The 22,307-nt window shown below is 47.0% G+C and overlaps 1 protein-coding gene across 7 annotated transcripts in view; it reads left to right on the top strand.

Moving 5' to 3' along the window:
• GGNBP2 (gametogenetin binding protein 2) overlaps positions 1–18,785 on the top strand; it is a 32,781-nt gene extending 13,996 nt beyond the window's left edge. For 4 of the 7 annotated variants that reach the window (XM_081844122.1, XM_081844123.1, XM_081844126.1 and 1 more), the window contains exons 3-15: positions 130–210; positions 1,578–1,831; positions 2,998–3,096; positions 4,784–4,909; positions 5,032–5,145; positions 8,000–8,209; positions 11,827–12,001; positions 12,296–12,490; positions 13,226–13,370; positions 15,341–15,466; positions 16,144–16,289; positions 17,047–17,289; positions 18,549–18,785. In XM_081844122.1, the coding sequence (XP_081700248.1) occupies positions 130–210; positions 1,578–1,831; positions 2,998–3,096; positions 4,784–4,909; positions 5,032–5,145; positions 8,000–8,209; positions 11,827–12,001; positions 12,296–12,490; positions 13,226–13,370; positions 15,341–15,466; positions 16,144–16,289; positions 17,047–17,289; positions 18,549–18,752 (2,118 nt within the window). In that variant the 3' untranslated portion in view covers positions 18,753–18,785. The remainder of the gene's footprint in view (positions 1–129; positions 211–1,577; positions 1,832–2,997; positions 3,097–4,783; positions 4,910–5,031; positions 5,146–7,999; positions 8,210–11,826; positions 12,002–12,295; positions 12,491–13,225; positions 13,371–15,340; positions 15,467–16,143; positions 16,290–17,046; positions 17,290–18,548) is intronic. The other 3 variants (XM_081844124.1, XM_081844128.1, XM_081844127.1) reach the window with 3 other exon arrangements.
• The last annotated feature ends 3,522 nt before the right edge of the window (positions 18,786–22,307 follow it).

Raw genomic sequence — 22,307 nt, 5'->3', positions numbered from 1 at the left:
CAGGTTTTGGCATTTTCACACTGCTTACAACCTTTTCTGGGATTTCCCCCCCTGCACCCCTCCAGTGGCATCTGGCTGGGTGTGTGACACCTGGAGGCCTCATTCCGGTGTCTTCTTTTTTCCTTGCAGATGGTGATGGAGTTTCCTGATAACGTGCTTAACCTTGATGGGCATCAGCACAGTGGGGCGCAGTTAAAGCAGTTCATCCAGGTAGGTTGCTGCCATGCACCTCGAAAGCCGAGCACCAAAATGTTCCCAGTAATGTGATTGCTCTCCTAAGATTTTTTTCATTTTTGTTTAAATTGTGCATTTGTTCGTTTGTTGCTTTATTGGACAAATGCCACGGCATGTTTAGTTGCTTTGACCGCAGCAGCAGAAAAAAACCACAAAACATTTCTACCGTGATTACGATTGTTATAACCACAACACCAAAACAAAGATTAAGAAAAGAAAAATATTTATTTCACAATTGCAAACTTACTGTGTTACAGTCAGGGGGGTGTAAAAAAAAAATCTTAGCTTGTGCTGATATTTTTAAAAACCCTATCCATTCTTTATTTTTCTTACTTAACCTTGGATTGTCTTTAGCAGCATGTGTGTTTCTAACACTAAAAAAAATAAGTTTAATCTCATTAAACATCTCAAAACCACATGGAATATTAGAGAGGTGAAAGTTGCTCAGTATAAGCAAAGGCCATACTTTCAGAAATTTGTTCCATCTATATCCTGCTGCTTTTGATCTTAAACAATAAATTAATTTTGGCATTAAAGCTGATTGCCATGGCTTATTTATGTAGTCACTGCATAGAGGTAATTTTCTGATTTTCCAGAGTTCCATCGGCAGAGGGATTGCTTGTTAAACCCCTCTAGGAATTGTAGCTCCACGAGAGGACAGGAATTAGGGGTCTCCTAACAACTCTCAGTGCCTGTAACAAACTACAGTCCACAGAATCCTTTGGGGGAAGCAACAGCTGTTTAAAATGAGATGATACTGCTTTAAATGTATCATGTGGATGGGGCCCATGTCTCTTTACAAAAGGTGTTTCAACTGATCGCCCTTCTCTGAAACCCTTTTGCTAATGGCAGTGAGTTTTTAGCATGCAAATGAACAAAAAAAAGCAGTTTGTGAGGCAGGAGTAAAAGATAAAAACAAATGCAGAACAATATACTGAATGAAGGCAGGATACAACAAAAAACACCTGCGCTCTTTTGTTTACTGTGGAGCCAAGGAGATACATTTTGGAAGAGAGTGCAGCTTCAGTGTATAGAGTTCTGCATTGCAGTGTAGTGGTTAGTATCAGAGGGACCTGGCAGGCCAGGGTTCAAAATCCCCTCTTGACCATGAAGCTCAACTTGGTGACCTGGGGCCAGTCACTCCCTCTCAGCCTGTCCTACCTCACTGGGTTGTTGTGAGGATGTCAAAGAGATGCAGAAGGAACCGAAGCACGCCACCCTGAGCTGCTTGGAGGAAAGGTGGGACGATATAAATGCAATAATGAAACAGAATAAATTTAATCAGGCCTTTACAAAAAGAGAGAGAAGCAGCAGCAGCAGCTCATTTCTCTCTTTCTCCCTAGCGGCACAGCATGCTCAAGCAGCAGGACCTGAATATTGCCATGATGGTGACATCGCGCGAAGTCTTGAGTGCTCTCTCTCAGCTTGTCCCCTGCGTTGGCTGCCGCCGGAGCGTGGAGCGCCTCTTCTCTCAGCTCGTGGAGTCGGGGAACCCTGCCCTCGAACCCCTCACCGTCGGGTCCAAGGGAGTCCTCTCTGTCACTCCGAGCTGCATGAGGGATGCGAAGAAGCTCTACACGCTGTTCTACGTGCACGGGTACGCTGAAGGGGGCAGTGTGGCCGTCACTAGTTTGTGGGCTGGCTTATGGCAGAATCATAGAATTGGGACCCCAAGGGTCATCTAGTCCAACCCCCTCCAAGAGTCTTATCTTGGAGTTCAGCTCCTATCATCCCTGTCATTGACCCAACAGCTGCTTTCTAGGGCTGATGATGGAATAGAGTCCAGCAAGATCTGGAAGGCTGTTGATTCTCCACCCCTGGTGTAAAAGCAGATCACGGATGGAAGGAACTACTATTACTACTAACAACAATAATTTGTTGCTGTTACTAATTTGTTATTAATTTATATGCCAGAATGGCTTCTCAGCAGTTTAAAATGGTAAAACCGATCTGTAATTAAAATACACAATATTAATTAAACCCTTAATTAAAATAGGCAACAAAACAAGCAATTCAAAAGCCCGGCAACCAAAACAGAGCGATGAAACCAAAAGTTCAGTTCCGGAGAGGGCTTTCCTAAAGAGGTGCGCCTGCAGGAGCCGGCAGAATGCCAGTATTGATGGGGGTCAGGGACTCTCGTATTTCAGCAGGGCGGGCCTTATAGGACACTGGTGCCGCCAGTGAAAAAGCCCACCTCCACGTTACCACAAACCTTGTTAAAAGAAACGTGGGAGGAAGGAAATAAAACCCGCCAACAGTCTAAGGCAACCTTACAAAGTTTTAACTCGTGAGCAGCAGCGCCTTGTAAAATGCTAATAAAAAGGTAAAGGGACCCCTGACCATTAGGTCCAGTCATGGCCTACTCTGGGGTTGCGGCGCTTATCTCGCTTTTTTGGCCAAGGGAGCTGGCGTACAACTTCCGGGTCATGTGGCCAGCAGGACTAAGCCGCTCCCGGTGAACCAGAGCAGCGCATGGAAACGCCATTTACCTTCCCGCCGGAGTGGTACCTATTTATCTACTTGCACTTTGACGTGCTTTCGAACTGCTAGGTTGGTAGGAGCAGGGATCGAGCAACGGGAACTCATCCCATCGTGGGGATTTGAACCGCCGACCTTCTGATTGGCAAGTCCTAGGCTCTGTGGTTTAACCCACAGCACCACCCGCATCCCTAATACTAATGCTAATACTCGGCCGTAAATTAATTGCACAGCGGGCTTCTGCAATATCTTCTATACCTCTCTCTGGCGTTTTTTTTTTTAAAGGTCCAAGTTAAATGAAATGATTGATGCGATTCCGAAAAGTAAGAAGAACAAGAGGTGCCAGCTGCACTCCTTGGACACGCACAAACCCAAGCCCTTGGGGTAAGTTCTTCAGAAGCAGCGTCCCTCTGTGCAGACGCCAGAAAGGGGGCTCTTCCATGAGCAGGAGGGGTAGCACCTTCCCAGCCAAGTGACTTTGTAAGCTGCTGGAAGCAGGGCAGCGAGGAATTGGGGTGGAAGAAGCAGGGCAGCTGAAATGCGCAAGGTTTAACACACAGTTTAAGAAGCATGCCCATACACGGATGCTCTGTTAAAGTGCCCAGAATAGTTCTGGGACATCCTAAAAGCGCGGGTATGAAAAGCAAAGCAGTCTGTCTCAATATATTGTAGCTTTATGTTGTGAACCGCTCCACGGATGGAGGGTAGTAATTCAAATTTAATAAATCATCCCACCAGGTGGCCCACCTTCCAGCTTTTGGGTGGCAGGGTGGTGTGGGGTAGAATTTAATAAATCATAATAAACCTAAGTAGAAACTGCCCCCCCTCCTCCGGCAAATGTGACTCTAGAAAGACAAGCCTCATCTGGTAGCCTGACTTGAGCTGTTTTGCTTACAAGTCATCCAAAATAAGAGTATAAAAGGAGCTCTGCTGAATCAGAGCAAAGTCTTGGGAAGAGTCCTGCTGGGGGCCCATTTGGTCCTGCATCCTGCCTCCATGGTGGCCAACCAGATGCCTATTCTGGGAAGCCCAAAGCAGGGCTGGACTGCATCATCTCACTCCTCCCTGGTTGCGATTTCCAGCAAGTGGTACTCTGAGGCATATGGCCTCGCACCGTGGAGACAGAGCGTAGCCGCCGAGGCTGTTGCAGCAGACCTCAAATAACAGGCTCCTGGAAAAGTAGGTCTTTGGTGTTCATTCCACCTCTGCTTCAAAAGTATCTTTTATTCAAATGGTTGTGGGGTTTTGTCCCCCTCCCCCAAAATACCGCTATGGTGCTAGATCAGCCTCCCACAACCTGGTGCTCTCAGATTGCAGTTCCTAGTGCTGGCTGGGACAGGTGAGATTGGCAATCCCAAACACTGCTGTCCTGGCTGGGGCTATTGGCAGCTGTCCTCCAAAACATCTGCAAGGCACCAAGTGTGTAAGGCTGCATTAGATCTTACAGTTTGCTCCCGGGTTGGAAGGAAATCATTCCATTTGATGTGGGGCTTTTAAATGAATGAGGTTCCTTTGCTTTCCCCTGAACCCCAAGAGCTGGGAAAAACTACTACTACTACTAATAATAATAATAATTAACAACAACAACAACAACTATTATTATTATTTTATTTATACCCTGCCCATCTGGCTGGGTTGCCCCAGCCACTCGGGGCAGTTTCAAACAGATATAAAAACATTAAATATTGAAAACTTTGCTATACAGGGCTGCCTTCAGGTGTCTGCTGGGAGGCCATTTCGCAGGACGGGCGCCCCAACTGAGAAGGCCCTCTCCCTGGTTGTTATTATTATTATTATTTATTAGATTTATATACTGTCCTTCATAACAAGGTCTCAGGGTGGTTCACAGAGTAAAAATACCAAGTTAAAAACGCATATTGCAGTGAGAGAAATGGTAGAAGGCCGTTGGAGTTGGATCTCAGTGTCCGGCCTGGATGATGGGGGGTGAAGCCATTTAGGGCTTTCAGGGTCAGCTGTAGCAGCCCTTTGAATGGTGCTCCTAAGGGTCAGGAGAGTTGTTGTGCCCACTGACGTAGCCGCTAAATTCTTGTCTTAACACTGTGTGCTGCAGCGAAGGGAACAGTAGCGCCCTGAGTGCAGAGAAGTTAGGTGCAGATAAACGAAGTAGTGAAGACGACAGGAAGGAGAGCAGGTGTAGGATCACTTTCTACTATGGACCTTTCCAAGGAGCAGCCAGGTAAAGGGAACCGGTGGCACCTGGGCTCTGGGCGCGGTGTGTTCCCGTTGCCTCCAGCCCTCCACACTTGGGGCGGCTTCGTTCTGCTTTAACCCGCGCCACTTTCCCCTCCTCCCCTGCAGGGGTTGCTGGATGGACGTGTGGGAGCTGATGTCTCAGGAGTGCAGAGACGAAGTAGTTTTAATCGACTCCAGCTGTCTGTTAGAAACATTAGAAACTTACCTCCGGAAACACAGGTGAGCAAATGGAAAAGGGTGTTTTCTTAGCGTGGCGCTTGAGTCTCTTTATCCCTCTCTGTCCAGCAAAGTTGCTCCAAAGGTGGGTTTTTGATTTTTTAAAAAACGGCTTATATGCACGTGTGAAATCTCGGCCAGTTTCTGAAGCTCCTTAGAGTTCATGTAACATATTTTTGCGTCAGCAGCTAAGGAGCTTACGGGGCCCTTCCTGGAGGAGCAGACTGCTGAGGGAGAGGGGGGAACGGGGCTCCCAGGCGTCTTGAATATTTAGCTTTTGTACAAAGCTTGCACTGAGGTTATACCGTGTTGTATCAAGCATTTCCCTGTGGCACCATGTGGTGCAGTGGTTAGAGCATTAAACCGAGACCTAGGAGACCAGGGTTCAAATCCCCACTCAGCCCCAAAGCGCTCACTGGGTTACCTCAGGCCTAGCTGTTCATTCTCAGCCTAATTTACCTCACAGGTTTCCTGTGAGGAGAAAATGGGGAGGAAGCGGAAGCATATAGGCCTTGAGCTCTCTGGGGGAAAGGTGGGCTGTAAATGTAATAAACAAATAAATACTGCTTCTTGACATTGTACTTAATGTAGAAAGTCTGCAATGTTTTAAAAGGTGAGTGATGCACAAGCTCCAAATCAGCTTTAATTGTATAATCCAATTTTCCCCAGTATGTGGTTTGGATCCAGCCTGACAATAGCGCCTGCCTGGAAGCGCCCTAACAATTCTTCTTTTACATCTGGCACAGTCTGAGATTGGATGAGACCCCTGCTTAAAAGCATGATGGGTGAAGATGATGAGCAGAAGCTGGTCCCTGTAGGACCCAGATGCATTAAAACGACACACAGGGGGTTGTATCCGACATTAGTCCTGCTCAGATTATACCTATGAAAATTAATGGACATGCCACAGCTTCACTCTGTTAATTCTAACAGGTTTTGCTCTAATTCAGTTGAATGCAACCCAGATTTTGTGTGTCTCTGTTTTGCTTTGAGTTTTGTTTTGTTTTTTGCAAAAAGGTTTTTGAACTATTAAGTGCTGTATAAATTCTTTCAAAGCAATAGATAAGTTGTGTTTGTCACAGTGAACAAAAAAACCAAAACCAAAAAGATGCAGTGGCGCTGTTAATGCAGGTACAAATTAAAATTTGCGATTATAGAAAGGGAAGAGGAACGGTCTGTTCCACCCCAGATTCAAGATGCAGCCACATAGTGCAGGAGGGAGCTCCTGGTTCCTTCTGTCTGGTAGCAACTCTGGGCAAAGAGTTCACCCAGCCCTGTTGCCTTAACTGGACTATTTTTCTTACCAGATGAAAAGTTCAGTTAACATAGGCATTAGCAATTAGCTGCAAACAATGCAATTTGATTTTAATCACGTCTTCTAAAATATTTTGACATCCGTTTTGGTATCATTCTTTTGAATCTGGGAGCCAACTTTCACCAATGTGGTTTCTGATTTTGGTTGGTCTGCAGCCATAGTTTCCTGGTTCGGATGTAATGAGAAACCATGGTTTAATGGACACTTCCTGGTTTTTCCATTCCAGGAGCGGAGCAGGAGCCTAGGGGGCTCCATGTGGGTGCACAAAGCTCCCTTGTTTCTTGGCTTCTCCAGCCGAGATTTGGCTTAGTCACAGCTGGCCCCTGCTTTGTCTGCGAAAGGCCCTCGGTTTAATTATCCCCACCTCCTGGTAGGGCTGGGAATGTCCCTTGCCCAAAACCCTGGAGAGCTGCTGCCAGTTCTATAACTGGAGGTAACCAGTTTATACCAGCTGGCTTTCAGAATTTTCAAGTTAAAGTGTCGTCCCAGGTACCTTTTGGGATCCCAATATGGATACAAGCATATAAAAGTGATTTAGATAAGATACACTCAAGTTTCTTGAGACGTATCATTGGGCTCCCTAATTCAGTCAAGTTTGAGACGATGTGTGCAGAATTAGATTTACACATGATGGAATATTGGGCGTGGACTAGCACTATAAAACACTGGCTGAGTCCGCTTTCCAATTTACTTAAGGACTCCTATAAATCCAGATGGCTCCAACTCATACTCAGCTAAATTAGATATTTTGGTATTGACTTGGAATTATTGTATAATTCTAGTGAGCAATATATTTATCGCAATATCCAAATTAGATTAAGGGATATTGAAAAACAAAACATTGAGTCGGCTGTAAATAAAATTTGCTCCCCCAGGGTCTATGGTTTAAATACACCCGGTAACAGGATCACTTATATCTCATAGTTAATAATTCCAGCCCAACGCAGGGCATTTATATTAGCCCGACTGAATGTTTTCCCCTCAGCTTTTGTTAAGGGCAGATATTTATACATCCCTAGAAATGATAGACACTGCGGATGTTATTTGAATGTGCCAGACACTGTAGAACACATTATTTTCTACTGTCTACTGTACAACCAGCTGCATAAATATGTGTTATCCCCCTTTTTGGGTAGTTTACCATGGCGCAAAGAAAATATCAGATTCTACCTGTCTGATATTAATCTGGAGTTAACTGCAAGGGTGGCTAAGTCCCGGTCAATAGTATCTCTTGGAGTGGTAAATGGCACAGTTTAGCGGGAAGACAATGAAATGAAAAATTTCTGTTACTATATATTTTGCCTGACTATTTCTTTGTATATATTTTAAAATTTGTGTATATTTTAAGATGGTCTATATCTGTAATGCCTAATAAAGGTTTGGAGAAAGAAAGCTGCTGCCAGTCAGTGTTGACAGTGCTGGCCTAGATGGCTGGACTACGCTGAATCCAGCTTCCTCTGTCCCTGTGTACCAATCCTTCATCCTCCAACCAGAGATAGGCCTTTACATAGATGACATGCCCTCTTTCCCCTTTCCAAACAGGTTTTGCACCGACTGCAAGAACAAAGTCCTGCGGGCTTACACCATCCTTATCGGCGAGCTGGACTGCAGCAAAGAGAAGGGCTACTGTGCCGCGCTCTACGAGGGGCTGCGCTGCTGTCCCCATGAGCGCCACATCCACGTCTGCTGCGAGACCGACTTCATCGCCCACCTCCTTGGCCGAGCCGAACCCGAGTTCGCAGGAGGGTATGAGTATGTAATTTGCTAGAGTGGGCTATCTAGCACTTTTGCTTCCTTTTGAAACATATTTTTTCCCCTTTTTACTGAATGTATATTTCAGATATATACATGTGGTGTGCGTGCCTCTCTTCCATCTCTCTCTGCTGCATTGTTGACCCTTTTGTGGGGAGACAAGCTCACCTTCCTCTCACAAGCGCTGCTTCCGAGTTGTGTGTGTGTGTGTGTGTGTTTGCAGTGTCATCTGGGCCTTAACTTGGTGTGTTGACTTGCAGGCAAACCTCTAGCTTTGTTTATTTGCATCTATTTTTAACCAGCCCTTCGCCTTGCGGTCCCAGGGCTGCTTATACACACAGCTCAGCGCAATTAAAACATGCGCCCTGGCTGCCTGTCCATGGCCGAGCCGGAGACAAGGTCCTTGTATTAATTTACAAAGCCCTAATCGAGTTGCCTTGCCCAAACCCTTATATCCTAGCTTGATTGCGGAGATCACCTTCAGGAGTGTTGCTGGTCATCCCCCCAAGTTGGAAAGGCTCCTCTGACATGGACACAAAACTGAAACTGTTCATTGCCACCAGGTTTATGTGGACAACTAAGAAAAAAACATTTTCCGCAACAGTAGCTGGTGGTATTAATTTTTGCGTGGTTTTTCTTAGTTGCATTACAATTGTTGCACATCACATACATGTTTCTAAATGAAACTGCAATACCCCAGTAAGTATTCTTATAAATAGATAGAGGTACTTAACGCATGAAATGGGAAGGATATTCTGATCTCCCCACCCCTAAAGGCCTGTGCAAGAAATGTGTACGATGAGGTCAGATGTGCCTTTGGGTGGTTTTTAAAATGGTTGTCTGCTTGCTGACTGACGAAATAGGAGTTTGCTGCATGAGGCCAGTGGCCCATCTAGCCCAGCAACCTGTTTTCACAGCAGCCATCCAGGTGCCCAAATGAGAATCTCAAAAGCAGGACCCAAATGCATGTGCCTGCTCCCCTTCTGTGATTTATAGCAACTGGTATTCAAAAGAACTACTGCCTCCAGTTTTACTTAGGAATATTGACATGCTGCACAAAAGCAGCTCCAGGGGGGTTATTATTTGTTATGGTATGTATTTTTGTGTCTTTATATTGTAAATAGCCCTGTGATCTTTGGATGAAGGGCGGTCTAGAAATTTAATAAATAATAATAGATAATGTTATAGGTCTACGACCGCAGATTCTCTCACTCAAAATATCATTGGACAGCTCTTCCTATCATACCTCTTGTTCCCTTACGTTAAAACAAGTTATATTTGTACCCCCTGCTTTAAAAAATAGAGAAAGAAATGGTGTGGGATGCCTTTCTGTCATTGTCCCTGCAGCAGGGAAATAGATCTAACAGAAGGCATTATTTCATCCTCCTCTAATCATGTAAGTTGAACAAGTGAATTCCACATTTCCACCCCCCTCCATGCTTGCTTGCAACTAGGTTAGGAGTGCAAGAAGAGAAGTTTTTAAATTACATTTTTTGAGCTTAGGTGCACTTGGTTGGGATGGCTTTAGTTGTCCGCTAATGAGTGTGCATGCCTCTCTCAGCTGGTTGCTGGGCAGTTTTCTTTTTGCAAAGCGGCTTCAGCAATTGCGGTTGTGAATTGGTTGCTGTGATTTCCTCCACATGCTGGGCTGCAAGAACAGGAAACCCAAAGTATTTGTGTGTGTGCTCTGAGGACGTGTAGAAACCTAGGCCAAACAATTTGCTAGCAGGGTTCTCCTCTGCATAGGTGATGGTGCAATGAATGCCATTTTTTATGTGTGTGTGTTTTCTGGCATATTAACCTGCATGTGGCATAAACTTCATTATAACTAGATGATGCTTCTCAAATACCTTTCCGGGCTCCAGTTTATCTCCACTCAGCTGTGTGGCTTTTTGCAAGACCTGGCAGTTGGCTGACCCATCGGCGCTCTTGCAAAGTTTTCCAAAGCCTCCACAGATTGTCAGGGCTTCAAAATGCTGCACACAGCTCTCTGCAAGCCGTTACGTCATGCGATTGACAGCTCCGCAGACCTGCACACATGTCAGAAAGTAGCCTGTAGGGGTGGGGAAGATAAAACAGGGATGCGGGGGCTGGTTGACTGCTTAATTGCACCTTGATGAACAGGTATACCCACAATTGATTTGCTTGGGCATAACTCCCAAAGACACAAAACATCTGTGGTTGTAGTCTTTGTCTGGAATTCACAGTGCTGTTTGATCTACACGTTATAAGAGTTTAGGCTTTGAGACAAAGACCCTGCCCATTTGGTCTGTGAGCTGTTTAGGCCAGGCCCACCAGCCCTACACCTGATACCATATGATGCCAGATGTAGGGGCCCTCAGTCAAAGCCTCGTGCACTGGCAGCCACCCGGTTGTTGTAAAGGCTTGCGCAGCCCTGTGATGTCAGATGCAGAGGTCAAAGGTGGCCTGTGGAACAAATCCACGTCCCATATCCCTCTTCGGAGGTGCTTCGGAGACGCCGTCCACCACTGCCCCATTTCCACGCCACATCACAACCTGTTTTCGTTTTAAAGTCTCCGTCATTTTCAAAAGCAGCCTGCCATGTGACATTGGAGGACCACTTGCTGTTTTGAGAGGCAGACAACTGAGGGCACAGCCCAGCTGGGCACACAAAGCGGATGGTGTAGTCCCCTGGATCGAAGGCTTGTATCAAGAATGCAAAGGGAGGGCCAGGTCTCAATCTGATGCTTGGAACAACAAACCCTGCACTATCCGCATACTTCAATAAAATAAAAATAATAAAAATTTTATTTATATCCCGCCCTCCCCAGCTGAAGTCGGGCTCAGAGTGGCTAACAACAATAAAATAATACAGCATTCTTGGCTCTTTACAAACAGCTTTAATTCCGATTGGTACAGATGCTTTTATTAAATGGTTCTCAATATTATTACTATTATACACCCCTAAATCTGGCGCTTTCTCTACCACCAAAGATCGTAAGCACATCAAAAGAGCCCTTGATCAGACCCAAAGCTTGCTGTTCTCAGAGTGGCCAACCTGTCAGATCTCTGCATCACTCCCAGTTCTAATCCAAAATACAGCGGTGGCAAACAAGTCGCTCCTGTGTGTGTCTTATGTAGAAAAAAACAACACATGGGACTGATTGGACTCTGTGAAATTCATTCCCACTGGAAAGGCTTCCACTCCAACTCTTCCTATGAGGCCAGCATAGCTCCTGGAACAGATACGAGAGGAATCAGGACTGCTTTGAGAACATTCCTGTCTTAGACCATGTCAGAATCATCATAAGTTGGTTCTGAGCATGCTTAGAGCTGTTTCTTTGACGGCCAGAGCTGGTATTCAGAAATGTACCAACTTTGACACTGGAGGTAGGGCACAGCCATCGCGACTAGTAGCCATGAGTTAAAAGTATTTAGTGGCAGCTTTTAAAAAGCATTTTGCAATAAGAACAATATAACTGGCCCCCTGGTAGCCGTGCTGAGGTTTTACACTGGTAAATAAACCTCTGGTCCTTTCCCTGTTCCAAAAATGGCTTCTAAAGCAGACTTGAGTTGCAGGAGATCTGCCCAAGGCTGGCAGATCGGGAGGAAACCCCCCGCCTTTAACAACTCTTGTTAACCCTTTAACCCTCCAGGCGAAGGGAGAGACATGCAAAGACAATCGACATCGCCCAAGAGGAGGTCCTGACTTGCTTGGGGATCCATCTTTACGAACGGCTGCACCGCATCTGGCAGAAGCTGAGGGCGGAGGAGCAGACTTGGCAGATGCTGTTCTACCTTGGCGTTGATGCTTTGCGCAAAAGTTTCGAGGTACTGAAAAAACAGGGTGGATTTTCCCCACTTGCCTGCAACTAAGACGTTAAGAGCTGTTGGAGAAGACTAGAGTTCAAAAGTTGAGCGTATAATGTGTGGGGCGGAAAGAGAGAGAGAGAGAGAGAGAGAGAGAGAGAGAGAGAGAGAGAGAGTGTGTTGCTGCATTTTAAGCTGAGAAGATGTCACAATAGTCACTTTGGGGAAAGAAAGTCTTAAAAGAAAACCAAGTCTCCCTTTGGCTCCCAGGCTCATGCAACTGAGCATTTCCTCCTCCCTTTCTTTCCTGCACAGATGGCCGTGGAAAGAGTCCAGGGCATCAGCCGGCTGGAGCAGCTCTGCGAGGAGTTCTCCGAAGAGGAGCGGGTGCGAGAGCTCAAGCAGGAGAAGAAGCGCCAGAAGCGCAAGAACCGGAGAAAAAATAAGTGTGCGTGCGAGATCCCCGCTCCCTTGCAAGGGGTGGAGGAGAAGGAGAGGAGCCAGGAGAAGGTAAGTGCTGGCCTTCCAACTTCGTACGTCCACTCCTTGGGTCCGGAAAGGAACCCGCAACCCACGCTGTTGTTTCAGAAGGGTTATATAAGATATGAAGGGCATCACAGCCAGCAAACTGGCTGCTGCATTTTGGACCCCTTGAAGATTCTGAGTCATCTCCAAGGGCAGCCCCACGTAGAGCCCAGTGCAGTAGTCCAGCCTGGAATTTACCAGAGCATGGAGTACAGTCAGTTCTGCCCAACAGGGGCTGTAGCTAGTGAACCAGCCATAGCTGGAAAAAGGCACTCCTAGCCTCCAAGGTCACCTCAGCCTTCAGCAACAGTGTTGAATCTAGAGGGCACCAGGTTGGCAAACACTGCTGTTGCACTAGATCTGTCTTAACAGACATAGGGATCTCAAAATGTGCTGCTACAGTATATTTTTGTGTTCTGAGATTTATATACTGTAGTTTTTCATTTAATATTGCAGAGCTTTGTAATTTAGATTCTCAGTTTCTTTGTTAGCTGTATTCATCACTGTTTGGTAAACTGCTTAGAGATTGCCTCTAAATTTCAAGTGGTATGTAAATGCCTTATAAACAAATAAACCACCAGTCCTGCCTGCGTTGAGAAAAGGAATTCCTCAAATGACATTTTTAATTTGGTTGCACAGGCTTGTCGCTGGTTGAGTCCGGGCCCATCTCTTGCCCTCTGTCCTTCAGTTGCCCTCCATGTTTTCCCTCTCGTCCTCCAGGAAAACTTCTTGGAAAGCGGTTGCAAAGCCTGCGGCAGCACAGAGGAGAGAGGCAGCTGCATCGAGGTCATTGTGACCAACGAAAACACTTCCTGCACTTGTCCCACTGCTGGCACTTTACTGGGTTCACCCAAAATAAAGAAAGGTATGTTGTTCGAATTTGGCGGGATTCGTCTTGGGGGGAGAACCCCTCAAGCAGCAAAACTTCAGCACTGTTCCTCTTAATCCTCAGCTCTGATGCATTTTGAGCTGGTCTGCGCTCTTTAGGGAACCCTTCTACACTGAAATATGGAAACAAATGTTTTGCAACAATATATGCTTACTAGGGGGACGCACGTGGCGCTGTGGGTTAAACCACAGAGCCTAGTACTTGCCAATCATAAGGTTGGCGGTTCGAATCCCCGCGACAGGGTGAGCTCCCGTTGCTCGGTCCCTGCTCCTGCCAACCTAGCAGTTCAAAAGCACGTCAAAGTGCAAGTAGATAAATAGGTACCGCACCAGCGAGAAGGTAAACGGCGTTTCCGTGCGCTGCTCTGGTTCTCCAGAAGCGGCTTAGTCATGCTGGCCACATAACCCGGAAGCTGTACCGGCTCCCTCGGCCAAGAAAGCGAGATGAGCGCTGCAACCCCAGAGTCGGTCATGACTGGACCTAATGGTCAGGGGTCCCTTTACCTTTACCTTAAGCCTTGCAAAGGGACACAGGTGGCGCTGTAGGTTAAACCACAGAGCCTAGTACTTGCCGATCAGAAGGTCGGTGGTTCGAATCCCTGCGACGGGGTGAGCTCCCGTTGCTTGGTCCCTGCTCCTGCCAACCTAGCAGTTTGAAAGCATGAAGCGCAAGTAGATAAATAGGTACCGCTCCGGAAGGAAGGTAAACGGCATTTCTGTGTGCTGCTCTGGTTCGCCAGAAGCGGCTTAGTCATGCTGGCCACATGACCCGGAAGCTGTACGCCAGCTCCCTTGGCCAATAAAGCGAGAAGAGACCAAAACCCCGAGTCGGCCACGACTGGTCCTAATGGTCAGGGGTCCCTTTACCTTTACCTTTATGCTTCCTAGGGGCTGCTCACCAACCCACCACTCCTTCCCTCGCAACTCTCCCTCCACAGCTCACACCAAACCCCCACCACATTCCCTTGCAAGCAAGCCACTCTGAATCGCCTCCCACCCCCCTCCTTTAAATGTCATTCCTCAGCAGCTCACCTGGTCTGTCCAACACCTGCCCCACTTGCTTCCTTGCCTGCCAGCCATTCTGTCATCATGCTGCAGTTAGCACAGCCACCTACTGGCAGACCAGAGAACTACAACATGATACTTACAGAAATAAGAGTACAGTGGTACCTTGGTTCCCAAACGACTCAGTTGTTGAACAAATCGGCTCCCGAATGCCGCAAACCTGGAAATAAGTGTTCTGGTTTGTGAATGTTTTTTCGGAAGCCGAATGTCCAACACGGCTTCCACTTGAGTGCAGGAAGCTCCTGCAGCCAATCGGAAGCCGCGCCTTGGTTTTTGAACGGTTTCAGGTGTCGAACGGACTCCTGGAATGGATTAAGTTTGAGAACCAAGGTACCACTGTATATACAAAGTGGACTGAAAACACTCTGTGTGTTGTATTCTACCTCCAGCACATGCCCTTCAAAACACCTCATTTAAAGTACCATAGTCATTTGTAAAGTTTGCAACAGATCCATTCCTTGATCTAGACCAGGATTCCAAAATGCTGTTTATTATAGATTATTATTATTAGTAGTAGTAGTGTAGTAGTAGTAGTAATAGTAGTAGTAGTAGTAGTATTCTCTTGTACTCCACCCCTCTGGCCACTCCAGGCAGCTTCCATCTGTGTATAAAGGAACACACCAAAAAAATCTAAAGTTTCCCGGATCAGGGCTGCCTTCAGATGTCTGCAGTATGAGGGATTAGCTCTACTAAACTATAGGAGGGCATGATATTTTCAAAAGTGTAGTATTTTTCTTCAGAACTATTGTTCTTACTGGTGTATAGATGTAAAAAAATAAAACAATCTTCACAGAATACTCTCAGCCTTGATGCTACACAATATGTTTTCGCTCTGCTGAGCAATCCCCTTTTTTCCTTCCTCTCTCTGTTCCTCCCTTCTAGGTTTATCTGCACATTGCAATGGCAGCGATTGTGGCTACTCCTCCAGCATGGAGGGCAGCGAAACGGGGTCTCGGGAGGGCTCGGACATCGCTTGCACCGAAGGGATTTGCAACCACGACGAAAACGGTAGGTCTGGTGCAAAACGGTGTGGGGCAGGGGGTGGGGTAGGATACACCTGCGGGCCCCCTGAGGCCGTGGGACTCCAACTCCCATCAGCCCTGGCTGGGCAGGGACCAGAGGCAAACGCAAGCAGAGCAATGCATGTAAACTTTGTAGAGTAGCTTCCCTCCCCCCCTTTCTTTTTTCCTTTTTCCTTCTGTGATGGATCTCCTCCTTGGGGACTTCCCTGGCTTTTTTCTGGCCCACGTAGGCCCACTTTGGATAGTTAGCCTTGGTGAAGACTTGACGTTTTCATCCGCCAAAAAAGTTTTTGAGTTTCTGCTGAAATGAGGCTGCATTTTAATGTATTTTAATCTAGTTTTTTAAGTTGTATTTTAATCAATTGTTTTATATTTGGTGTTAGCCGCCCTGAGCCCGGTCTTGGCTGGGGAGGGCGGGGTATAAATAAAATGTATTATTATTATTATTATTATTATTATTATTATTATTATTATTATTATTCACACATGCACACACCCCTCTCGACCATCCAGGCAAGCCAAGAGGGCAGGCAAGCATTGAGTGAGGGTGCAGAGTAGGGCCTGTGTGTCTCCTGGGAACAGCCAGAGAGAAAGCGATCTGGAGGGTTGTGCTTGGCCCCAGGGTTTCTTTTTCATTAAAGAGGACCCCCTTCTGCCTGGCAGGCGATGACCCCTGCCTCCATCGCTGCGAGGACAAGGAGGAGGACGGGGACAGCTGTGTGGAGTGCTGGGCAAATTCGGAAGACAACAACATGAAAGGCAAGAGCAAGAAGAAGAAAAAGAAAAGCAAGAAGGGCGAGGCCGAACATGTAAGTCTGAGGTTTACTCGGGGAGCCTGCTCTGGTTGGCCACGTGCTGCTTCCACAGTCCGATGTCATCTAGGGGAAGTCTAACCAAATCCAATGAATTTCATTTTCATTTCGTCACATTTTTGTCCCGCTTTTCCTCCAAGGAGTGCAAGGTGACATACGTCCTTCTCCCCTACCCCATTTAATCCCCAGCACAACCCTGCGAGGTGCAGGTTAGGCTGAGAATGGCAACCTGCCCAAGGTCACCAGCCAGCTGCATGCCATAACAAGGTTTCCCTTCCCTTCCCCTCCCCTGCTCCTGCCCCATTTCGGTGAGTGGCAGCCGAGCCGCTGTCAGGAGGGTGACTCCACGGCACACCGCCAGTTGCTCCCAATTTGGGTGTGGGTGTAAATGAGTAAGGGATGCGGGTGGCGCTGTGGGTTAAACCACAGAGCCTAGGACTTGCCGATCAGAAGGTCAGTGGTTCAAATCCCCGCGATGGGGTGAGCTCCCGTTGCTCGGTCCCTGCTCCTGCCAACCTAGCAGTTTGAAAGCACGTCAGAGTGCAAGTAGATAAATAGGTACTACTCCAGCGGGAAGGTAAACGGCCACATGACCCAGAAGCTTGTACGCTGGCTCCCTCGGCCAATAAAGCGAGATGAGCGCTGCAACCCCAGAGTCGGTCACAACTGGACCTAATGGTCAGGGGTCCCTTTACCTTTACCTATAAATGAGTAACCCTCCCTTCCTTCCCTGGACGCGGGTTTCCGGCTTCAGATCCAAAAGCTGAGCAGCTGCACCGTAGACCCGAGTAGCCACGAGAGCTCCGGCAGCGCCACGCACACGGAGTTCCATCGGGACAAGACCAAAGACCCGCACAGCGACACCTGCTGCCGCGCAGAGAAGGGCGGGCAGCCGTGGTTGGAGCACAGGAAAACGGCGCTGTCGTGCGCAGAACTTCCAGAGGCAGCCTCTGCTCCAGACTCTGGGAAAGGTGCCAAGAGCTTGGTGGAACTCCTCGTAAGTAGCCGGAGAGGCTTCCTTTTCTGAGTGGATGGTGGTGCCGAGAGGGCTGCATTGGTTTGCCTCTTAGCTGCTGAGCCGTCCTCAAAGGTTTTGTTGCTGAAGTGTTGAGCCTTAAGCAACTTGGGCTAGCTAAAATGCCAAGGGGTGGGAGGTATCCAGCCCGTCAGGCCTCCCCAGTTGGCCCACCAGGCTGTTTTGCGAGAACCACACCCTTACCTGACGATCTTCTAGTGAGCTTCCGGTTGTTCTTTGGTGAAGCAAAGCACACTCCCAGTGCCCATGGACCAGCAGTTTAGTCAGTGGCAAGTTTTCTAGGCCCAGCCACCAGCTCCTCAAATATCGGCTCTGTATTTTGAATAAGAACATAAGACAAGCCTGCCAGGTCAGGCCAGTGGCCCATCTAGTTTCAGCATCCTGTCCTCACAGTAGCCAGGCTGATGGCCAGTCACCATTGATAGCCCTCTCCTTCGCCATGAATTTGTCCCTTCTTCTTTTGAAGCCACCCAAGTTGGTGGCTGGGACGTGGGTGGCGCTGTGGGTTAAACCACAGAGCCTAGGACTTGCCAATCAGAAGGTCGATGGTTTGAATCCCCGCGACGGGCTCGGTCCCTGCTCCTGCCAACCTAGCAGTTTGAAAGCACATCAAAGTGCAAGTAGATAAATAGGTACCACTCCGGCGGGAAGGTAAACGGCATTTCCGTGCACTGCTCTGGTTCGCCAGAAGCGGCTTAGTCATGCTGGCCACATGACCCAGAAGCTGTATGCGGACAAACGCCAGCTCCCTCGGCCTATAGAGCGAGATGAGCGTGCAACCCCAGAGTCGTCCGTGACTGGACCTAACGGTCAGGGGTACCTTTACCTTTAAGTTGGTGGCTATCACTGCCTCCGGGGGAGTGAATTCTGTAGTTTATGCCCTGCTTGAAAAACGATTTTATCAGTCCTAAGCCTTCCAACATTCATCTGAAGAAGGTGGTGGGGCTCTCCTTCTCTGGGGGTTTCTAACCAGAGGTCAGGTGGCAATCTGTCAGGGGTTCTATAGATTCAATTCCTGCATTGGATCAGATTACCCTGGGGGGATCCCTTCCGGCTCTACCTTTCTGTTAACTTTTAGCGGGTCCACTCTGAATAGGACTAACATAGAATGCCACCTGTTAAGTTTAAGAAACGGGCAGAAAGTAGGGTTGAGATCAGCATCGGGGTGCCCTACATGTCCTTTTTTTCACCTTCCCTCCGTCGCCTCTTCTCATTTGCAGGATGAATCCGAATGCACTTCCGACGAGGAAATCTTCATCTCGCAAGACGAGATCCAGTCGTTCATGGCAAACAACAAGTCTTTCTACAGCAATAGAGAGCAGTACCGCCAGCACCTGAAGGAGAAATTTAACAAATACTGCCGCTTGAACGATCACAGGAGGCCGGTTTGTAGCGGCTGGCTGACGACAGCCGGAGCGAACTAAACCCAATAAAATTAGCTCTGTCTTTCAATGAAATCTTTTGAGACGACTACTGCGCCTTTTCTGTCTTCGAAAACAAAACACTTTCTTTAGCAACTAAACAAAAATCTTACCTTTAAAAAAATCAATGTGGCTTTCTGTTTCCTTTTGTTCTTTTTCTCTCTCTGATGCCCCCACTCCTGTGCAGGAGGCTGGTGGAGGTGATAACTTTTAATTTTGGGTTTCTTCCCCCTCCCACCCCTCCTGGCACCCCGTTTCAGGCTTGGATCTTTAGTTTTGGCTAGATTGAGGCAAGCCCTTAGACCTTCATAATTTAAGCCATTTCTGTCTCTCTGTCTCTCTCTTTCTCTCTGTCTTTTCATTCAATGTTTCTCTTAACTGTGACACTTAACAAACAGACAAAAAAAAGCAACTTAGTGGCAAAAGTAATGTTGTACTTATAATTCTGTACAGAAATGACAATGAACTCAATATAAAGATTTTACAAAGTAGACATCCATTTGCAAAAAGAGGAAAAAAATGTTCTGGATGTAATATGTTGAAGCGCAATGTGCAAAATTTAAAAATAAAGAATATTTATTAATATGCATAGTAAAATCAAACAAAAAAAAGTGTGCATGTTTCTACTCCTTGCGGTGAAAGAGTGCTGAAATGTTTCCAGAGCCAGGCATGTTTTCCCTATGTTAGAAGAGGGCTGGGAAATCTGTAGCTGACCAGTTGGTGCTGGACTACAACTCCCACCATTCCTCTCTGCTGGCTGGGGCTGATGGGAGTTGGAGTCCAACAGCATCTGGAGGGCCACTGGTTAATCACCCCTACCTTGGGACTACTATTTGTAGTTGATTTTTTTGTTTATATCCCGCTCTTAGAGCAGCTCACAACTGTTCATTTCTAAGCCATCTGCACAACACAGTCATGGCTCCCCCCTGAGAATCCTGGGAACCGTAGTTTCATACAGTTGCTGAGAGTTGTCAGGGCCCCTATTTCCCCTGCAGAACTACAATTCCCAGAGTTCCCTGGGAGGAAGGATTGACTATTAAACCACTCGAATACTGTAGCTCTGTGAGGGTCTCCTAACAACTCCCAGAACCCTTAGCAAATTAGAGCTCCCAGGATTCTCTGGGGGAAGCTGTGGCTGCTTAAAGGGGCATGGTACTGCTTTGAATATAGAGCGCAGATGGCAGCAGATTGTGAACCCATTGGATGCCAAACGGGGCAAAGAAATAGAGAAGAGGCCAGATGTGATACAAGACAATACACTACCAAACCCTCATTCCACAAGAGGGTAGTGAAGGCGATTAGGCAAATTCACGGAGGATAAAGCTACTAATGGCTGCATCCTACTTCCAGTATCGGCTCTGAATACCAGGGGAACCGGAGAGGGAGAGAGCCTTGTACGATGGCTTGAGCTCCTTGGAAAGAAAGGTGAGAAAAAATTGAAGTAAACTGAAAACAAATCTATTATATAACGTGCTTGCTGGAATTGCCGTGGCCCAGGTGGGAGGCCATCAGAACTGGCTAATGTATTTAAACACCAACTCTGGACAGGCCGTACACAAGAGTGTCTTGGGTTGACAGTTCTCTTGACTTAAGGGTTTTGGGGTTGTTGTTTTTTTGCTTTTTAATATATTGTTACCCAACTGTACCCCAGTGGTGGAGCATCTACTCTGCATGAATGAAAGTCCAAGATCTCAGGCATCTCCCGGTAGGGCTGGCAAAAATCACAGTCACGCTTACCAGTTTGTGGGAACAAACTTGACATGAGCCAACAGTGTGACGCGGCAGCTAAAAAAGCCAATGCAATTCTGGGCTGCATCAATAGGAGTATAGCATCTAGATCAAGGGAAGTAATAGTGCCACTGTATTCTGCTCTGGTCAGACCTCACCTGGAGTACTGTGTCCAGTTCTGGGCACCACAGTTCAAGAAGGACACTGACAAACTGGAACGTGTCCAGAGGAGGGCAACCAAAATGGTCAAAGGCCTGGAAACAATGCCTTATGAGGAACGGCTAAGGGAGCTGGGCATGTTTAGCCTGGAGAAGAGGAGGTTAAGGGGTGATATGATAGCCATGTTCAAATATATAAAAGGATGTCACATAGAGGAGGGAGAAAGGTTGTTTTCTGCTGCTCCAGAGAAGCGGACACGGAGCAATGGTTCCAAACTACAAGAAAAAAGATTCCACCTAAACATTAGGAGGAACTCCCTGACAGTGAGAGCTGTTCGACAGTGGAATTTGCTGCCAAGGAGTGTGGTGGAGTCTCCTTCTTTGGAGGTCTTTAAGCAGAGGCTTGACAACCATATGTCAGGAGTGCTCTGATGGTGTTTCCTGCTTGGCAGGGGGTTGGACTCGATGGCCCTTGTGGTCTCTTCCAACTCTATGATTCTATTATTCTAATACAACACATTTTATGTTATTTACACTGTTATATGCATTTTTACCACAAGCTTTATCCTTTAAAAAATGCTCTTTGTTTTTTAACACAGTACTTTGCTGTGAAGCTGCGTTGCAAAATTCGCAGAAAAGCAAATTTTGATTCTATGATTCTAAGACCACTGCTCTGACGAAACCTCTTTCTATGCATGGTATGCATCGATCTTCTGAACTAGTGAGGCTCCCACAATCCCTGACCATTCCCCTGGTGTTTTGCGACGTCCTGTGACACAAAGCAAACCACCGCTCTGTACTTGTTTGCACGGTTGGAAAACGGGTGCTTTTCCGATGGAGTTGGGTTGCTTAAGACATCGAGCGAAGAGCTCTCTGCGTTTCACGTAAGCAGTGAGTCGAGTGGCCCTTTCAGCAGAAAAATGGGCAGCTTCGTCTGGAATGGCAGGTGATGAAGCCAGTATTGGATTTATCATGATAGGACTTGGGGAAGTTGCAAGTCTTTAGGTGAATAAATTCCCTTCTACACACACCCTTCTCCGCCTCTGAAAAGGTTTTGACACACCTGCTATAAAAGACACAAAAGAAAACCTGCACCTCTAAATTCATCAGGATTCGTGCCCCCCCCCAAAGAGAAGGGGAGCCTTGTTTGCAAAAGAAAAGAAAAAAACCACCAATCCCTGTATTTTTAAAAGAGGGCAGCCTACGCCTTCCCCACTCCAAGAACAACATACCCCACTCTAATGTCTAATAAGGCGCGCACACATGTTCCAGAGCCACAGGCTGTTAAACTAACGGGGACTGCTCCCGTTGGACAAATGCACTGCAACAATTTGTTGCAAGTCTCATTTCCTTTAAGTGCAAATCTCCATGTGAGCTGTTACCACAAATACTTTTATTGGAAAGGTGCATAAACCTCATTTCAAACAAACCGCTTCTCAAAAGCAAGAATGCACACTGCAGTACAATTTAAAACCCCTGGTTAAAAACTGCCTTTTCGTTATGTTTAAATCAGTATGATGCACTATGAAGAAAGCAGAGCGAATTAATATGGCTGTATAGACCAAAACCCCAGTAACAGCCACTGGCCACCCATTTAAAAGCAGCCTTAAAGAGGGAGGTCTTTAAGGACCATTTAAAGGCGTCCATGGACCGTTTAACAAACTGAAGGACA

Source organism: Podarcis erhardii (assembly GCF_964252035.2).
Source record: "Podarcis erhardii genome assembly, chromosome: 16".
In the NCBI taxonomy this organism is placed as follows: Eukaryota; Metazoa; Chordata; class Lepidosauria; order Squamata; family Lacertidae; genus Podarcis; species Podarcis erhardii.
The sequence above is the reverse complement of the archived record's forward strand: the minus strand, read 5'-3'. Positions and strand labels throughout refer to the sequence as shown.